The 19,081-nt window shown below is 43.6% G+C and overlaps 1 protein-coding gene across 4 annotated transcripts in view; it reads left to right on the top strand.

Annotated features, from left to right (window-relative positions):
• Positions 1 to 5,897, top strand: part of MED15 (mediator complex subunit 15) — a 411,818-nt gene extending 405,921 nt beyond the window's left edge. For 3 of the 4 annotated variants that reach the window (XM_069215143.1, XM_069215146.1, XM_069215145.1), the window contains one exon: positions 4,713 to 5,564. In XM_069215143.1, coding sequence (XP_069071244.1) covers positions 4,713 to 4,849 — 137 coding nt within the window. In that variant the 3' untranslated portion in view covers positions 4,850 to 5,564. Of the gene's footprint in view, positions 1 to 4,712 lie in introns of all 4 variants that reach the window. The other variant, XM_069215144.1, reaches the window with a different exon arrangement.
• Positions 5,898 to 19,081: the final 13,184 nt, after the last annotated feature.

The following is a 19,081-nucleotide window of genomic DNA, read 5'->3' as shown; positions in this document are numbered from 1 at the left end:
CCTTGCAAGTAACTGCCGGATACTCGTGCAGTAATCCAGTACTAGGGATCAATGTTGAAAATGCTAAGAGAGAATTCTCCACCCAGGGAGAGATTTTCTTTTGTTTTTTGTTTTTGTTTTTTTATATATATTTAAAAAAATGCTTTTAGTCAATAAAAAATTTCTCCAACCAAGCACCAGATATGCTCTCCCTTAGGCATAGTAACATTTTCAGTTTTCACTGTTCTAAACATTTGTGCAAATAGGCAACCACTACTGTAGTGTCTTGTATCTGTGGAGAGTTTGCAGCTGAGGAAACCGTAAAGTCATGCTGAAAGTACCTCAGTCCCATATTCTCTTCCAGTCTGTCGGCCAAAGAACACAATTTCAGGGTTACTTTTCAAGCTTTATCTTGCCCCCTGAAGTTTCCTTGCAGTTGACAATAGTAAAAGTTAAGTTGCTTCCCAAAAGGGATAGAGAGTCCACATTGACAAGTCAATAGTCAGCAGAAAGTACTTTGGAAAGTAACCATTTCACACCAGCCTTCTGAGGAGACAAATGATCCACCTGACCTCAAAGTATTTTTAACCCTCCTTAAATGTTTTTTTTTTTTATACTATTCCTTGTCAAACAAGTCTGTTTACTCCTACTTAATATCCAGTTCCTTAACAGCCAATGTCCTTGCCTGGATGGACACCAAAACATTGTGTTAGAAGGAACTGTTATTCCAAATTTAGTCCATCTGGCATTGGCAGATAGCACGGAAATACTTGGTACCAGCCATACCTTTTCTAGATGCTAAGAAGGTGGAAACAAATGTTTGATGCCCAAGAAAACTAAAAATCTGTTTTAAATGCAAAAATGCTACATAGCGTTTTTGAATAGTTTGAACTGTACATGCTTGCAAAAAGAGAGAAAGCAAAATGTTGACATTTACTATGAAAGATGAACTAAGTTGGTTTCAAGAGGAGAGCCCCATTAAATGGATGACCCTGCCCTATCGTAGTACAGTTGATATTGAAACTCCTCATCAAAGTGAATCTGTCCAGGACCAGGATGGCAGATTGTCTTTAAATATCCATGCAAAGAGGACCCACAGAGCTAGAAAACTGCTTCATGAAACGGGTGTTCATGCCTCCAAAACTGGATTCTACACACCAAAATACAATCCTTGAGCCTGGAGTCTAAATTCATGCAGTGGGCTATCCCATTCTGATAAAAAACTTCATTTAAGATTTTAAGGGGAACAGAATGTGCACCCACCAGACAATCATTTATTTAAAGGAAGAGATTTTGCATTGCTGGCCTGGGTAAGGGGATCAGTCCTACAACATACAGTAGGTGGATGCAGAGTTGCTATTTTTTTCTACCCCTAGTTATTTCTGTGACTTACCTTCCTCTTTTTGTATCCATCCCTCCCCTAGATCATAGCTCCTTTATAATCCATTTGATTGGATTACGTGTATCCTTACACAGCTAACATTAGGGCATTACTTTTTTCATCATCTTTTAGCATTCCATGGGGGTGCATGTTTTCTTGTCCTTTACACCACAGCCTCCTTTTTTTAGGTTCGAGCCTGCGTTGCATGCGCTCGCGCATGCGTATCGCAGCGAGACGCTTTAGATTTAGAAAAGGGCTCGGAGCCCTGTTGACGTCACGTCAGTGTTTTTCATTGGTTCGTGGGCTTGCCTATTAAAATCTGCTTGCTTTCATTAGTCAAAGGCATGCATACGTCATGCCTTTTCCTGTGGCTAGCCCTCCTCGAGCGCATCGACCAAGTACAGAAAACATGCGAGGCTCGCTGTTTTCTGTCTGGCTCGTGGACTACTTTTTCTCTATTTTACTAGCGCGATTTCGCTTGGCACAAGTCGAGCACTTTACACAGTTAATTGCACTTTTTCGGGTTAGGTACATAAATGCACTTTTGCCAATAGGTGAAAAGTCAGGTTAGGAGTTTAAAACGCTATCCGCTCTAACATGAGCAAACACGAGACCCGTTGCATTGCAAATGCTTATTTCTTTTCTGCCTTTCCCTGCTTACCGTGATCAGCATTCACGTCCTCTTGACCCCACCTCTCTGCTTCCCTTTATTTTATTTTATTTTAAGTCGTGTATGTTGAGCATGCGTACTCGTGCTCTGGCTGCCATAGTGTAATGACACATTTGTCATACAGCTTTGGAGATATTTTTCACCAGTGCTGTACAGCATCGGTAACATAATTTTCTTTTTCTTTTTGACTATGCCAAATCATTGGTCAAGCCAAAAGGTGAGACCTGTTGACTTTGTCAGTGCTTATTTTATCTTATAATTTATGATGCCCTTAAGTTTTCTTCCACAACCATACTTTACGGCATTAACTTCACTTTAATGTAATCAATAGCATCAAAACTATTTAACGGTCAGAATCCTACAACTACATCAAAATGCACAGTATTGGCAGTGGAGTACCTACCTTCATTGAACATCAGTGTTTAATTTTAGTGTTCTTTGATGTTACTGCTTATCTTGATCATTCTCTTCTATTTCTTCTCATTTTTTTTTTACTTTTTAAAATTAGTTATAAAAGACAGGCATCCATCTTTTTAAATATAGTTTAATGATCCGCTATAAAAGCATTCATTTCTAGTTGCATGCAGACAAGAATATGACATTGGTTTTTAAGAGAGGTGTTTCTTTGTGAGAGTGTTCCCTAATCAGCACACAAGTGAAAGTAGTAGTCAGTGTTTGATGTAATGAGATTCTCGTTACTGAAACCTCAGGCTACAAGTCCGTAATTTATCCTTTATCCCGTCATGCTAAAATTGATTTTGCATTAATGATTTCATTTGCACATTTAAATTTTTTCTTGGTGACGAGGTAAATAGCAAATTGATTTTTATCTTCATTTGTATGAGAATTACTCTTATTGCAAGGCGTGTTGACCTATTTGTTAAAAAGAAAATAATATTAAGTAAATTTAAAATCAGATCCTAAATGAATCTTACCATTGTTAACAATGTTACAGAATTTCTGTCCCACATCAGTAGGATGCAGTATACCCTGTCCCACATCAAGTGTGAGTAGTTAATGTAGTGTACTGCAGTATTTGCAGCTGTACTCCCACCTTTTAAATGCTCCAGTATGAGAAACCAAAGTCAAAGAATAAAACTGGTCTGGATATGCTATTAGACGTAACATGGGACATGTGGACATCCCTTAATAAGGCCTTCTGAACCTCACTGACACTGCCTGTGCCTTCAGGGCAGGGGCTCCAACCACCTCTACCTTGGAAGCACACACTAGGTTCCTCTCTCCTACCATGAACAATCAACTATTGAAGTGGTTTATCATTTTTAAATTTGTTGTGCCATAAAACTCAAAAGGGGTGTTTGCAGAGAAGCAGAGTATACAACAGCATCCTCAAATGAAGTTAAAAATGTTTTACGTACACTCAGCTGGATGATCTGTTGGACTAAACACCGGGCCACACAAGGAGTCTCAGAAGTGTGCTCCTTAGCTAATACACAGACTTCATGAGATGCTTGTACTAAAGTTCCATACTGAAGTACGTGAGATTTTCCTCAAAGCAAGCTCTCCTTCATTCCCTACCTGTGTTCTCATAACTTTGACAAACTTTCTTATCACTCACGATATTGTGGATATTCACAAATCTATTTCCCAAGTGGGAGAGGAAGCTGCATTTCTTATATACCACAGGAGTCCCATGTTTCTTTTGGACAGACACAAATCCAGTTATTCTTCTAACATGCTTTTTGTAACTTACTAAGGAAGCAGGCATCCAATTTATTAGCTCTGTACTATGTATGAGGTGCTTAAGAACCTGGAGCAAGAGGTTCCCGAGTCTTGAGGGTGAGTGACTGCGAGTGCAAAAGTCTCTATGGAGAGGACTCTGTACAGGCTGATACAAAATCTGTCTCATCGTTTCAGGACAGCAGTCTAAGTAAAAGAGAGTGCAACTCCAGTGGTGCTTGGAAAAAAGGCCATGGTCCTCAACTGTCCAATAGCATTGCTATCCATTTCTCTTAAGAGAATTGATTATCCATTTATAGTCATCATGAAAATACATGGCAAAACCCAGCCAAAACAGGCCCCTAAAGGTTTTATGGGAAACTTGAGAAGGAGATGTAGCCAAACAGCCTGACCTTTCAACTTAGGAACTAGGGAACCAGGTTTGAGTCTGGGCCTTTGCTTAACATCCTGTGATTCTTGGCAAATCACTTAAATCTATGCGCTTTATAGAACTGCAATAAAAACATCTACAGTGATGCAGTTGTGCTCTTAAGATGTCCCATCTCTTTACCCAAGAGTCTTTCTCACTACTCCTTCCTCACTCTGTTTCGCCTGTTGTTCTTGCACACACATGTACTTTTGCCCCTTTCCTTTACCTCTGCCCCAAGCTCCTGATATCACAAGAGTAATGCAAGTTGTTATTTTATACTGCGTCATAAAACCCGTTAAACAAAAATGAGTAGAGGCTGTTGCATATAGAGGAGGATGTGAAGGAGAAGAGTACTGTATTTAAGTATCAGTATCAACCCGAGTCCTACTTCGTTAGGCAAGCTTGCCAGTGTAGTGTGTTGACATAGGTTAGAAGCGCTGGTCAGCTCTAGGGGGAAGAGATGTTTGGGTTATTTCTAGTGAGACATGAGACAGCACTGTTCTGAGTTAGGGCTGCAGTCCAATAAAGGAGTGCCTGTGTTTTTTTACTAATGTTGTATTCTTTCTTTTCAGAGGCCAATCCATTCCTACAGTCGGTGTACCGGTATATGACTTCAAAACTGTTACAACTTCCAGACAAGCACTCAGTCACAGCACTTCTCAACACCTGGGCCCAAAGCATCCGCCAAGCCTGCCTCTCAGCTGCATAGCAAGACTGTTTTTTTTTTTGTATCTAGGTGTCTGGTTAAGTAGGAAACCTAATGTTAGTTTCAGTTAGCTTCTGTGCTTTGACTTTCAGCCCCAATGAAACCCCAGATAACCCCCCACCCCACAAGCATTGCCTCTGTATACATTTCTGTTTGCCAGACAGATTGTTTGGGGGGCCGGGGGTTTGAGGCGCTAATATTGTCTTCTCAAAGAAGAATGTATTTGTAGACTTCAGTTAGGGAGTCAAACTGGTTTGGGGGCAATTCTTGTGTTCTGCTTGGATTTTCTCCCATTCACATAATTCCTGGATGATACCGAATATCCTACCCGCCACACTTCAGGCTTGTGCACCAGAAGTACTCTTTCTGCATGGAAATCATTCGCCGAATGTCTGATGCGTTCCAGCTTCATTCTTATGTATTAAGGGCTGTAAACCGAGCCTTGGTGCTCAGGGATCAAATTCACTACCCTTGTGGAGGGGACTCGTGCATACAGCGCTTCTGCGCTTCGTTGAGAAGTTTTCTTCAAATTTAATTTGTCTATTTACCAATGTGGAGGGTGGCGATGTTGTTAGTGCTATCTTGGGTCGTTTTTTCTCTCTCCACAAATGGAGAAGAACAAGCTCTACAGGCTTAGCTTTCTCCATGGCATTAAAATCTGAGACATGGACTGGCTTTGTATTGCCATATGTATTAAAAGAAAAAAACAGTGACATTTTCCCTGTGCCCGTCACTTTGTCATTTATCTTGTTTTATTTGCAACAGTTAAGTGTGGCTGCACAGGTCCTGAGAACTGTCTCTCACCTCACATGCCTGTGTGCATATTTGTTGCAGTTCCTTAAAGGCCTGAGAGATAAAGGTATTATTACTGCATGTTTATTTTCTTGAAGTGTGATTGAATGTGTACTGTTGGTGGCTGGGAGCACTTTAAACAATGGCAAGATGATGACCCTTTCTAGACAGAGGGAGTCAAAGTTTTTTTTTATTTTAAGGTAATTGCAGCCTTTCAGCATGCTGGAGACATTTTATTAAAGGCAAGACTCTTATTTTACTCAAACGTATCCTGTTCTATTTAGCTCTATGCAATAATCCTGAGGCGCCAAACAAATTTGCACGATTATCTGCAGCATGCAGCTCTGGTGTTAGTCCTTTAGAGGTGTGCTAGGGAAGCATTAATGCAGGGTGGTATTATGTAAGCCCTACTGCGGCTGCCACTTTGGATATTTTGTATACCAATGAAGTATCTGTTACTCTGTTGTTTATGAAAATAAATTTTATTATCCTCTATTTCAAAAGATACATCTTTAGAGTACAGCTACAGAGACATCCAAGTCAGCTTGAAGCATCTGGAAATCACTGTTTTAAAAAAAAAACACAGATTATGGTCTAAAATGAGAATATAGTAGTCGTGCAACTGAATGACAGGGAGCTCTCTGTCTCCATTAGGTGACCTTGAGAGGAGGACTTGCAGCACAGATGAGCAGTGTTTGCCTTCTCATTTTCATTTGTATGCAGCTCTTTATTACATTTGTGGGATGGTACAAATGCTAATAGGGAAGCGTAAATAATGGCAAAGTGTCAGGGCTAAGGCACTCAGAAACTGATCAGTCACCATCTGCATCTTTCCTGTAGTGCTGCAATTGCACCTGAAAGAAGAATAGGTTATTTACCTGTAATCTTAGTTCTCTTCCAGGGGAATCCTCATCAAAGTCATAAGCACTGAATATTCCCTCCCATGCGCGGGGACCCCAGAGCATATATCCAATATATAAATATGTTCAATGGCATGTGTTGCTGCAGAAACACATGTAATGCATAGCTCTTCCAACATCTGGTGTTGGGCTTGAAGTGTTACAAGTTTGTTTTTCTTCGAAGAAGTCTTTTCGGAGTCACAGGATCGAGTGACTCCTCCTCTCGTCTACAGTGTGCATGGGCATCGACTCCGTTGTTAGATTGTTTTCTTTCCGTGGTCGGGTTCAGACGTGTTTCGTCTCGCTCCAAGATTTCGATTCGGAAAACTTTGAAAAACCTACTTATTCATCAGTATTGTTTAGATCGTGTTTCCCATCTAGCATCGAACCGGTAGCACAGTCGAAACCTTCATTTCGTCCTTCGGGCGCATGAGCGCCCAACTCGGGCCTGTTCAGGCCTACCGTGTGGAAAGCCTGATGGATCGGACTCCATTCCGATTCTGCCCTTGGTGCCACGCAAAGTACCCCTATACAGACTGACACCTGTATATTTGTGCCTTTCTCCAGACCATCGGGAGGAAAATTGCGAGGCCTGTCGATAATTTCAATCAAAGAAGACCGTGAGAGATCGCAGAGCCCAAAGACTCGAAATGGTGTCGAAAAGCACCAAACATCTTGACGTCATGGAGGAAGAGCAGGCGCAGACAGCAGTCTCCATCCGAGACACAGACTCTGAACAGGAATAGGAAGACAAAAGACCCATCAAAGCTGGCCAGCATGTGAGTACGTCTGCCCCTACACCCCTGCAGAAAAAACATTCAAAGACCTTGGGTACACCACTGCCAAAAGGCCATGGTTCGGCCCGAAAAAAGACTGTTGGCGACCGACCGACCTCGGTCGGCGCCGAAAAAGGCCACTCCTCCGTCCACCTCGGAGTCGAGTAAATCAATTAAAACCTCCACTTCAGACTCCGGTAAAAGACCCCATTCCTCTGAGTCGAAAATTACGCAATCGGTTTCGGAGCCGAGACATCCGACTACTTTTTCGGGACCGAAAAAAAAAAACACACTTGGGAGCCGAACAAATCCTCATATACAGAGGAACAGGGACTTTCGAGAAAATTAAAGCAAATCTCAAAGCCCATGATGGACTCTCATAAGACTTCTGAAGAAGAGACTGATTGAACCAATACTAGAGGTTATGGATGAGAGACAATCGAAAATCCATATACATAAGGAGACAGGATGAATTATCTCTGCACCTCCTTTAAACACCAAAAGAAAGCTGACTTTCCAAGAGGAGTTACACTCTGTTCAACCACCAGCAAAAGTGCAGAAACAAAAGGAGAAACCAGCACCTCTCCATGCTTCTCCTCCTCACTCTCCACAGCTTTTTCTTTTCACTTCATAATAGTCCACCACCATTGCCTTCTCCAACACATTCATTATACTCACATGGAGATACAGTAGACCCATGGGATCTCTGACTCTGATCCCATCCCGGACAATGATCCAGACCTTTACCCATCTAAACTTTATCATCCACAAGACACCACTGCCTACACCCAAGTAATAACTAGGGCAGCAGCTTATCATTGAGTGGTTATGCATTCTGAACCCCTGGAAGAAGACTTTTTATTTAACACACTGTCTTCTACTCATTCAAGATACCAGTGTCTCCAAATGTTACTGGGAATGGTTAAACATGCGGACCAAATTTTTAGTGAGCCTGTCAAAGCTAGGATCATCACCCCTAGAATTGATAAAAAGTATAAGCCTGCTCCTACTGTTCCAGACTATATCACTCATCAGGCCCCTCCAGACTCAGTAGTTGTCAGTGCAGCGAGGAAAAGGGCAAACAACCAGTCATCAGGAGACGCACCTCCTCCAGAAAGTAGAAAATGTGATGCAGCTGGGAAAAGAGTTGCTACACAAGCAGCAAACCAATGGAGAATTGCCAATTCTCAGGCACTTCTAGCCAGATTTGACAGGGCCCATTGGGACGAAATGCAAGATCTTATACAGCATCTCCCAGAAGAGCATCAAAAAAGAGCACAACAGATGGTGGAAGAGGGACAAGCTATCAGCAATAACCAGATAAGATCTGCCATGGATGCTGGTGATACAGCTGCAAGGAGTGTCAATACGGCCATCACAATTAGAAGACATGCATGGCTACGGTCCTGGTTTTAAACCAGAAATTCAACTGGAAATACTTAATATGCCTTTTGACAAGAAACATCTATTTGGTCCAGAAGTAGACACTACTATTGAAAAACTGAGGAAGGACTCCTATATTCCAAAAGCAATGGGGGCTTTATACATCACACCATAGAGAGGCTCCTTTCTCAGACCACAGTTTAGAGGAGGGTTTAAACCACAATCCTCTGAGGCTCCCACCTCCCAAACAAAACAGGGACAACAAACCCAATACCAGAGAGGGGGGTTTAGAGGTCCTATAGAGGACAATATTTCAGGAGCAGAGGTAAATTTCAAACCTCAAAGCAAACCACAACACAACCTAAACGGTGACTTCCCACGCTTCCACTCCACACTTCCCCTTTGGAGGGGAAGACTACAGCAATTCCACTCACTGGCAACCTAAACGGTGACTTCCCATGCTTCCACTCTACACTTCTCCTGTGGGGGGAAGACTACAGCAATTCCACTCTCATTGGCAAAATATCGCCACAGTCAATTGGGTATTATCCATTATCTGCAATGGCTATTGCCTAGAATTAATCTCCACCCCACCAAACATTCCACCAAGATACCACAGTAGAGGTACAGTCTCTACTATTAAAACAAGCAATAGAATTGGTTCCACATTTTCAACAAGGAACAGGAGTATACTCACTATACTTCCTCATTCCCCAAAAAAAGATGGCACTCTCAGGCCCATCTTGGACCGCAGGCCCCTCAATCTATACCTTCTGTCAGAACATTTTCACATGGTAACTCTGCAAGATGTCATTCCACTACTACAACAACAAGATTACATGACTGCTTTAGACCTCAAAGGTGTGTATTTCCACATACACATCCATGCAGCTCACAGAAAATACCTCTGGTTTGTCATAGCAGGAAAACATTACCTGTTCAAAGTGTTGCCATTCGGCATAACAAAAGCACCAAGAGTGTTCACAAAACGTCTAGCAGTAGTAGTAGCCTACTTAAGACAGCACATCCACGTCTTTCCATATCTAGACGACTGGCTAATAAAATCAAGCAATTTTAAACAATGCCAACAACACACTCGTTATGTGATTGAAACCTATGGTGTTCATGTTTTCTCTCTCAGTTATCAAAAATCACATCTTCAACCAGCACAAATACAACCTTATCTAGGTGCTATCATAAATACTCAAAAAGTCCTAGCTTATCCAAATATACAAAGGATACAAGTTTTCCAAAATCTCATACCATACATACAGCAAAATCAACAATATACTGTAAAGTCTATTGTAAGGAAATGCCTCCTTGCCATGGTTACCCCCTGACTTTTTGCCTTTGCTGATAAGTTATGATTTGAAAGTGTGTTGGGACCCTGCTAACCAGGCCCCAGCACCAGTGTTCTTTCCCTAAACTCCACAATTGGCACAACCCTGGCACTCTGGTAAGTCCCTTGTAACTAGTACCTCTGGTACCAAGGGCCCTGATGCCAGGGAAGGTCTCTAAGGGCTGCAGCATGTCTTATGCCACCCTGGGGACCCCTCACTCAGAACATGCACACTGCCTCACAGCTTGTGTGTGCTGGTGGGGAGAAAATGACTAAGTCGACATGGCACTCCCCTCAGAGTGCCATGCCAACCTCACACTGCCTTTGGCATAGGTAAGTCACCCCTCTAGCAGGCCTTACAGCCCAAAGGCAGGGTGCACTATACCACATGTGAGGGCATATGTGCATGAGCACTATGCCCCTACAGTGTCTAAGCAGAACCTTAGAAATTTTAAGTACAGAGTAGCCATAAGAGTATATGGTCTGGGAGTCTGTCAAACACGAACTCCACAGTTCCATAATGGCTACACTGAAAACTGGGAAGTTTGGTATCAAACTTCTCAGCACAATAAGTGCACACTGATGCCAGTATGCAATTTATTGTAACATACACCTAGAGGGTACCTTAGAGGTGCCCCCTGAATACAGCCCGACTTCCAGTGTAGGCTGACTAGTTTCTGCCAGCCTGCCACACACCAGACATGTTGCTGGCAACATGGGAAGAGTGCCTTTGTCACTGTGTGGCCAGGAACAAAGCCTGTACTGGGTGGAGGTGCTTCTCACCTCCCCCTGCAGGAACTGTAACACCTGGCGGTGAGCCTCAAAGGCTCACCCCTTTTGTCACAGCACCACAGGGCATCCCAGCTAGTGGAGATGCCCGCCCCTCCGGCCACGGCCCCCACTTTTGGCGGCAAGGCTGGAGGAGATAATTAGAAAAACAAGGAGGAGCCACCCACCAGTCAGGACAGCCCCTAAGTTGTCCTGAGCTGAGGTGACGCCTGCTTTTATAAATCCTCCATCTTGAGAGTGGAGGGTTCCCCCAATAGGATTAGGGATGTGCCCCCCTCCCCACAGGGAGGAGGCACAAAGAGGGTGTAACCGCCCTCCAGGACAGTAGCCATTGGCTACTGCCCTCCCAGGCCTAAACACACCCCTAAATTCAGTATTTAGGGGCTCCCCAGAACCTAGGAAACTAGATTCCTGCAACCTTAACAAGAAGGAGGACTGCTCACCTGAAGCCCTGCAGAGAAGATGGAGACGACAACTGCCTTGGCCCCAGCCCTACCGGCCTGTCTCCCAACTTCGAAAAAAACTGCAACAGCGAAGCCTCAGAGGACTGCCCTGCACCCAAGGACCAAGAAACTCCTGTGAACAGTGGCCCTGTTCAAAAACCTGCAACTTCTTTGCAACAAAGAAGCAACTTTAAAGACTTCACGTTTCCCGCCGGAAGTATGAGACTTCCCACTCTGCACCTGACACCCCCAGCTCGACCTGCAGAAAACCAACACCTCAGGGAGGACTCCCTGGCGACTGCGAGCCTGTGAGTAACCAGAGACTACCCCCCTGAGCCCCCACAGTGACGCCTGCAGAGAGAATCCAGAGGCTCCCCCTGACCGCGACTGTCTGTAACAAGGGACCAGACGCCTGGAAGTAACACTGCACCGCAGCCCCCAGGACCTGAAGGAACCAAACTCCAGTGCAAGAGCGACCCTCTGCCTAGCCCAGGTGGTGGCTGCCCCAAGGAGCCCCCCCTGTGCCTGCCAGCATCGTTGAAGTCACCCCCGGGTCCCTCCATTACTTCCTATACAAAACTTGACACCTGTTTGCACACTGCACCTTGGCTGCCCCTTTGCCGCTGAGGGTGTACTTTCTGTGCCTTCTTGTGTCTTTCTCCCCCCTGGGGCACCCGGGGCACCCCTGTTCTCCATATAAGCCTATGTGTTTTGGGCACCTCTTTGACCTCTGCACCTGGCCGGCCCTGAGCTGCTGGTGTGGTAACTTTGGGGTTGCCTTGAACCCCCAACGGTGGGCTGCCTATGCCCCAACTTTGAGACTTGTGTTTTACTTACCTTCAAAACTAACCTTTACTTCTCTCCCCCAGGAACTGTTGATTTTTGCACTGTGTCCACTTTTGAAATAGCTTATTGCCATTTTTACAAAGACTATACATGATATTGTGTTCATTCAAAGTTCCTAAAGTATCTAAGTGAAGTACCTTACATTTAAAGTGTTTGATGTAAATCTTGAATCTGTGGTTCTTAAAATAAACTAAGAAAATATATTTTTCAATTTAAAAACCTGTTGGCCTGGAGTAAGTCTTTGAGTGTGTGTTCCTCATTTATTGCCTGTGTGTGTGTACAACAAATGCTTAACACTACCCTCTGTTAAGCCTACTGCTCGACCACACTACCACAAAATAGAGCATTAAAATTATCTCTTTTTGCCACTATCTTACCTCTAAGGGGAACCCTTGGACTCTGTGCACACAATTTCTTACTTTGAAATAGTATATACAGAACCAACTTCCTACATTTATCATGAGGATCCTAGGAATAATGGCATCTTGCATAGCCATAGTTCCACATGCAAGACTAAACATGAGGCCCTTACAACAGTGTCTCTCACAACAATGGTCTCAGGCACACGGTCAACTTCACGATCTAGCGTTGATAGACCGCAAAACACACATCCCTTCAATGGTGGAATCGCAACAATCTAATGAAGGGGCGGTCATTCCAAAACCGTGTGCCTCAGATCATAATCACAACAGACGCATCAATGATCGGTTGGGGAGCTCACCTCAACAATCAGACCATTCAAGGGCAGTGGGATGCACAACAGAAACAGCTTCATATATATCACCTAGAACTATTAGCTGTAGTTCTTGCTCAAAAAGCGTTTCAACCTCTTCTCAAACAGAAGACTGTTCTCATAAAAACAGACAACATGACAACCATGTATTACCTCACAAACAGGGCTGGACACACTCATCTCAGCTGTCCCTGCTAGCCCCAACAATATGGAAATGGGCAATTCACAATCACATTCATCTATTAGCACAATACATTCCAGGGACAGACAATCAGCTGGCAGATCTCCTAATCAGAAATCACCAACAGACACATGAATGGGAGATTCACTCACAAGTACTTCAAAAGTACTTTCAAAAGTGGGAATACCAGAGATGACCTATTCGCAACAAGCAAAAATGCAAAATGCCTAAACTGCGCATCCAGACACCCACATCCTCTATCCAAGGGCAATGCTCTATGGATCAATTGGTCAGGGATATTTGCTTACGCTTTTCCCCCTCTCCCACTCCTTCCCATTCTGGTCAGCAAACTGCGTCAAACATCACTCACCATGTTTCTAATAGCACCAACACGGGCACGCCAGCATTGGTACACAACACTCCTAGATTTATTAACCCAGAAACAAGGTCAAATCAGGCATCCAAATTCCAATGCTCTCAATCTAGCGATTTGGCTCCTGAAGTCCTAGAATTTGGTTACCTAAAACTTCCACCAGAATGTATGGAAGTAAATAAACAAGCACATAAACCTACTACTAGACAATGCTATGCAAACAAGTGGAAAAGATTTGTATACTACTATCAATCTAAAAACACTGACCCACTTACAGCATCCATACAAGATATTGTATGTTATTTATTTCATTTGCAAAAGTAAAATTTGGCTTTCTCATCCATCAAAATACATCTCACTGCAATATCTGCATACTTACAGAATATTCAACATACTTCTGTGTTCAGAATTCTTGTTATTTAAGCCTTCATGGAAGGATTAAAACACATTATTCCACCTAGAACACCACCTGTTCCATCGTGGAATTTAAATATCTTATTTACCAGACTCGTGGGACCACCTTTTGAACCCATGCACTCTTGTCAAATTCAATACTTAACATGGAAGGTTGCTTTCCTTGCAGCTATTACTTCTTTAAGAAGAGTTAGTGAAATACAAGCCTTCACTCTTGAGGAACCTTTTTTCCAAGTGCACAAACATAAAGTTGTACTTAGAACAAATCCTAAATTTCTATCAAAAGTAGTATTTCCTTTTCACATTAAACAAACAGTAGAATTGCCAGTCTTCTTTCCACAGCCAGACTCTGTGGCAGAAAGAGCTCTTCATACCATAGATCTCAAAAGAGTTCTTCTGTTCTATATAGACAGAAGCAAAGATTTTAGGAAAACAAAAAACTTTTTGTTGCTTTCCAACAACCACATAAAGGCAATCTTATATCAAAACAAGGTTTAGCAAGACAGGTTGTTAGATGCTTACAAACATGCTACATCAAAGCAAAAAGACAACTTTTGATCACTCAAAGAGCACATTCTACAAGAAAGAAAGGTGTGTCAATGGCATTCTTAGGGAACATACCAATGGTTGATATATGTAAAGCAGCCACATGGTCAACTCCTCATACATTTACAAAACACTACTGTGTTGATGTTTTTTCACTGCAACAAGGCACTGTAGGCCAAGCTGTCTTACGAACACTATTTCAAACAACTTAAACTCCTACAGGCTAGCCACCGCTTTTTTGGGAGGACTAACTGCTTTGTAGTCTATGCATAGCATGTGTATCTGCAGCTACACATGCCATAGAACGGAAAATGTCGCTTAACCAGTGTACATCTGCTCATGGCATGTAGTGCTTCAGGTTCACATGCACCCTCCCTCCTCCCCGGAAGCCTGTAGTCGTTCAAGTTTAACATTTGTGCATATGTATATACATTTACATTTGGCATGGACATCTCTTTGTATTCTTATACTCTATCACTCCTACCTTCACCCTTTGTGGGAAAACAATTAACAATGGAGTCGATGCCCATGCGCACTGTAGCCGAGAGGAGGAGTCACTCGATCCCATGACTCTGAAAAGACTTCTTCGGAGAAAAACAACTTGTACCAGTCCGAGCCCAACACTAGATGTTGGAAGAGCTGTGAATAGCATGTGAATCTGCAGCACTACATGCCACGAACAGATGTACACTGGGTAAGTGACATTTTCCATAATATACATATATATGTAAAGCATATCTTTATATACATCTGTGCAGCCTATAGTAAAACCAAAAAATGCCTACTTACATTAGATTTTCCTTTAAGAAACCTCTTCCCAGACTCGAACATTCCTGTAAAACAGAAGAGAGGGAATATAGGGTGCAAAACCACAGCTGCTATTAAGGTGAAAACTGAAAAGCAGTCCAAAGGCATTATTAGCCAGTAGGCTGCAGTAAAAGCATAACAAGGAAATACTTGCAGTGTGCATCCATCCTGTATCCTATTGTGCCCAAGAGGGGACTGTTGGGTGACAGTTAGGTCAGTACTTTTTTACAATGACATGAAAAAGAGGTAAGTATATAGTGCTGCATGCAAGATCCGGGGAGGAGGGCGGGCTGCTTATGACTTTGATGAGGATTCCTGTGGAAGAGAACCAGGACTACAGGTAAGTAACTTATCCTTCTCTTCAAGGGGATCCTCATAAATAGTCATAAGCACTGAATAGAATATCAAGCCCATTCCACACTCCTGCGGACGAATCAAGGCCAAACACCAATATGTACCTTTAGCATAAAAACTGGTTTCTTAAGGAGGCTTACCCTACTTCAGTGTCTGTATTAGTATCTGAATCTAGACAGTAGTCCCTTGTTGAAAGTATACCGATCTCCAAGTAGCAGCTTTGCAGATTTCAGAGATGGGAACATTCTTCAGCAGGGACGTTGTTGCCACCTTGCCCCTTATAGAGTGGGCTTTGGGCCTAACAGACAATTGTTTGTTGGCCAACTGACAAGTGAACATAATGCACAAATCTGACAATCTGGAGATGGTTTGTTTAGTGGAGGCGATGATCATCCTCATAGGGCCATAGTTTACAGACAGGCGATCAGACTGTCTGAGGTCCTTGTTTTGGCCAGGTAAAAATTCAGTAATCTTTTGAAATCTAGAGAGTGTAATGCTCTTTCCGCTGGTGTGGACAGTTTAGGAAAGAACATAGGGAGTGAAATTGTCTTCTTAATGTGAAAATCGGACACCAGCTTGGGGGATAAACTGGGATAAGTACTCATCACTATCCTGTTGGCATGAAAACTGCGTAAGGCTCTTTGGCACAGAGAGGCTGACTGCGTGCCAAAGTAATTGCCACTAGAAAATCGGTCTTCCAGGAAAGGTGCTGTAAGGAAGCCTTGTGCATGTGTTCCAAAGGTGCACCCATGAGTTTTGACAGTACCACTTTGAACTCCTAAGGTGGAGAAGGGGGACGTACAGGAGGGGAACACCTACTTTAAACCCTCTAGGAAACCATTAACAACAGGCATTTGAAAGAGTGACCTTTGAGAAGGTGATTTTCTATAAGCAGTAATTGCTGCAAGATGCCCCTTAATAGAAGAAACTGTAAACTTGATTTTTCTAGATGGAGGAGGTAGGGTATTATGACATCCTCCTGGCCAAGAATTAGATGGTAATGATTCTGAATGCACCACATGTAAAACCTCCTCCATGTAAAGGAATAAGAACGTCTAGTTGATGGTCTTTTCGACTCCTTGAGAGTGTTCATGCACTCCTGAGAGAGACCTAAGTGTTCATTCTGCAGGAATTCAGGATCCATGCTGTCAAGCTCATTGAGGGAAGGTTGGGGTGGAATTTCTTCCGTCTGACGACATCCACTCTACAGCAGTTTCCTGTTTGGTCTTTTTGACAGATGGAGAAGATCCATGTACCACCACTGGCAGGGCCATTCTGGGGCTATCAGGATCATTCTGGCTCTGTATGGCTTGTTGATGACTGTCATCAGAGTAATGGGAGGAAACGCGTACAGAAAAGACCCTGACCAGCTTATCAAAAGGGCATTCACCTTCGTTCCCGGTCTGTGGAACCTGGATGCAAAGTCTAGGCATTTTTTGTTTTTTCGGCAGCAAACAGGTCTATTTGAGGTTGCCCCCATTTCTGAAAAATGTCTTGAGCGATGTCATAGTTTAGAATTCAGTCATGAGCCTCTGCAAAGGTGCAACTTAGAGAGTCTGCTTAGGTGTTTAGTGACCCTGGTAGGTGAATGGCAGAAATTGTTAGGCCTCTGGCCAGTAGCCAGTTCTAGATGCTTGTGCTTCCAGCGATAGAGGACGTGAGTGAGTTCCTCTCTTTGTTCAAATAATGCATTGTGGTTGTGTTGTCTGTTTGAATGAGAAGAGAGTGCCTGTATGGGTGGAGAGAGAGACTTCAGTGCGAGATGGACTGCCCTGAGCTCCAGCATGTTTGTGATAACAGCTGCTCGTTGTCCGACTTCAATCCTTAAACTTGCGGAGAACCCATGTGAGCTCCCCAACCCCTGAGGTAATCATCCGTGACAAGAGTCTGTGTGGGACGTTTCTGGTGAAAAGGCACCCCTATCCGTAGTTGCTGACTGTATCCACCACTTGAGTGACTGTCTGGGGTATTGTGTGATGACCACTCTGTCATCCCATAGGTGTGAATACTGAGGCTACTGATATTACAGGGCTTGTTGTAGCAGTCTCATATGCAGTCTGACATTGGTGATGATAAAGATGCAAGAGGCCATCCAGCCCAACAGCGATGCTACTGGTCTGGTCCATGGACAAGGGGTGTGGAGGAGAGAGCGACATTTCATGTTGATTGAGTATAACCTCTCCTCCAAAGGATACCCTCTTGTGTGGTTTGTACCTAGAGTCACTCCTGAGTAGTGTAATCGTTGAGTTGGTACGTGTGTGTACTTTTTGAAGTTGACTTGTAAACCCAGATCTCGAGAGTTTTGAGGCAGATCTGATAGTGCTTTTGCGTAAATGCTGGGGAGGAGCTCTTGATCAACCAGTCGTTTAAGTATGGGTAGACAAATATTTTCTTTCTCCGCATGTATTCAGTGACTACTGCCATGCATTTCGAGAATGTTTGAGGCACTGATTTGAAACCGAAGGGTAACACCTTGTACTGGTAGTGCTTGGATGCCACTCTGAAGTGCAGAAAATCCTGGTGTTTTCTTGCGATTGAAATATGGAAGTAGGCATCCTGAAGATCAGTGGAGCATATCGATACCCCTGATGGAGTTAGTGGTAGATCTGTTGAAGGGCAGGCATTCTGAATTTCTCCTTGTGGACTAACTTTTTTTTAGAAGCCTTAGGTCTAGAATTGGTCTGTACTCTCGAGTCAGGCCTGTTTTTTTGGAGTAGAAAGTAGAGCGAGTATATTCCTGCTTCCTCTTTTGCTTCTTTTTGGACCAGCGTGTCTACTTCGTTCTGTAATAAGACTTGTAGATAACAGGATGTTGTTTTCGGTGGGACAGCCAGAGGAGGGGACTTGAACCTGAGTGATTAACCATTTTGATCAATGTTCAAGACCCATTTGGCGTTTGTTATGTTGCTGCACTCGTCTAGAGCTCTTGACGTCAATGAGTGTCTCAATGTTGGCTGACGTCGTATGTTTTTTGTGACGTTGGAACAGGATTTTCAGTAGCCAGTGGCAACGTCGACTGCCAGGGTGAATGCCTCGACGTCGTGCCTTGTGGGTGTGACACTTGATGCAACGTGGACTTTGTGCAACGTCATCTGGCTCGACTGTGATTTCCTTGATGTCAGTGTATATTGCCTCGACATCGACTGTCTGTGCACTGGCTGGGCTTTCATAGTGTGACTTGGAGATTTCTCGACCGCCGGTTTCTTTGACGTCTACGTCGGCTGTACTGGCACACTCGACGACGATCCTGATGCTGACGACGAACAGATAGGGATTTCCTTAGGTTGTGGGGCCAAAATGAAAGCTGTATGGACATACTGTAGCGAGTTCCGCTTCATGCCCATCCATAAATCCTCCAAATATCCTGTCCTTCCAGAATTTCCTACTATTGGAGGAGTACTGATGCCCGCTATGTTGTGCCTGACTGCTGTCCAGTCCCACTATAAAGCAGTGGACTGCTTGTACCTGTGGAGTTGTGACTGTGAGGTGCCGGGCTGGGACTGGCGAAAGTTGTTAAACGCGGAGGCCCGGCGCTCGCATAGCGTAGCCCCGGGGTGCCT

This window comes from Pleurodeles waltl, chromosome 11, assembly GCF_031143425.1.
Source record: "Pleurodeles waltl isolate 20211129_DDA chromosome 11, aPleWal1.hap1.20221129, whole genome shotgun sequence".
NCBI classification, from domain to species: Eukaryota; Metazoa; Chordata; class Amphibia; order Caudata; family Salamandridae; genus Pleurodeles; species Pleurodeles waltl.
Note: the sequence above shows the minus strand (reverse complement) of the source record. Positions and strands in the feature narration are given on the sequence as shown.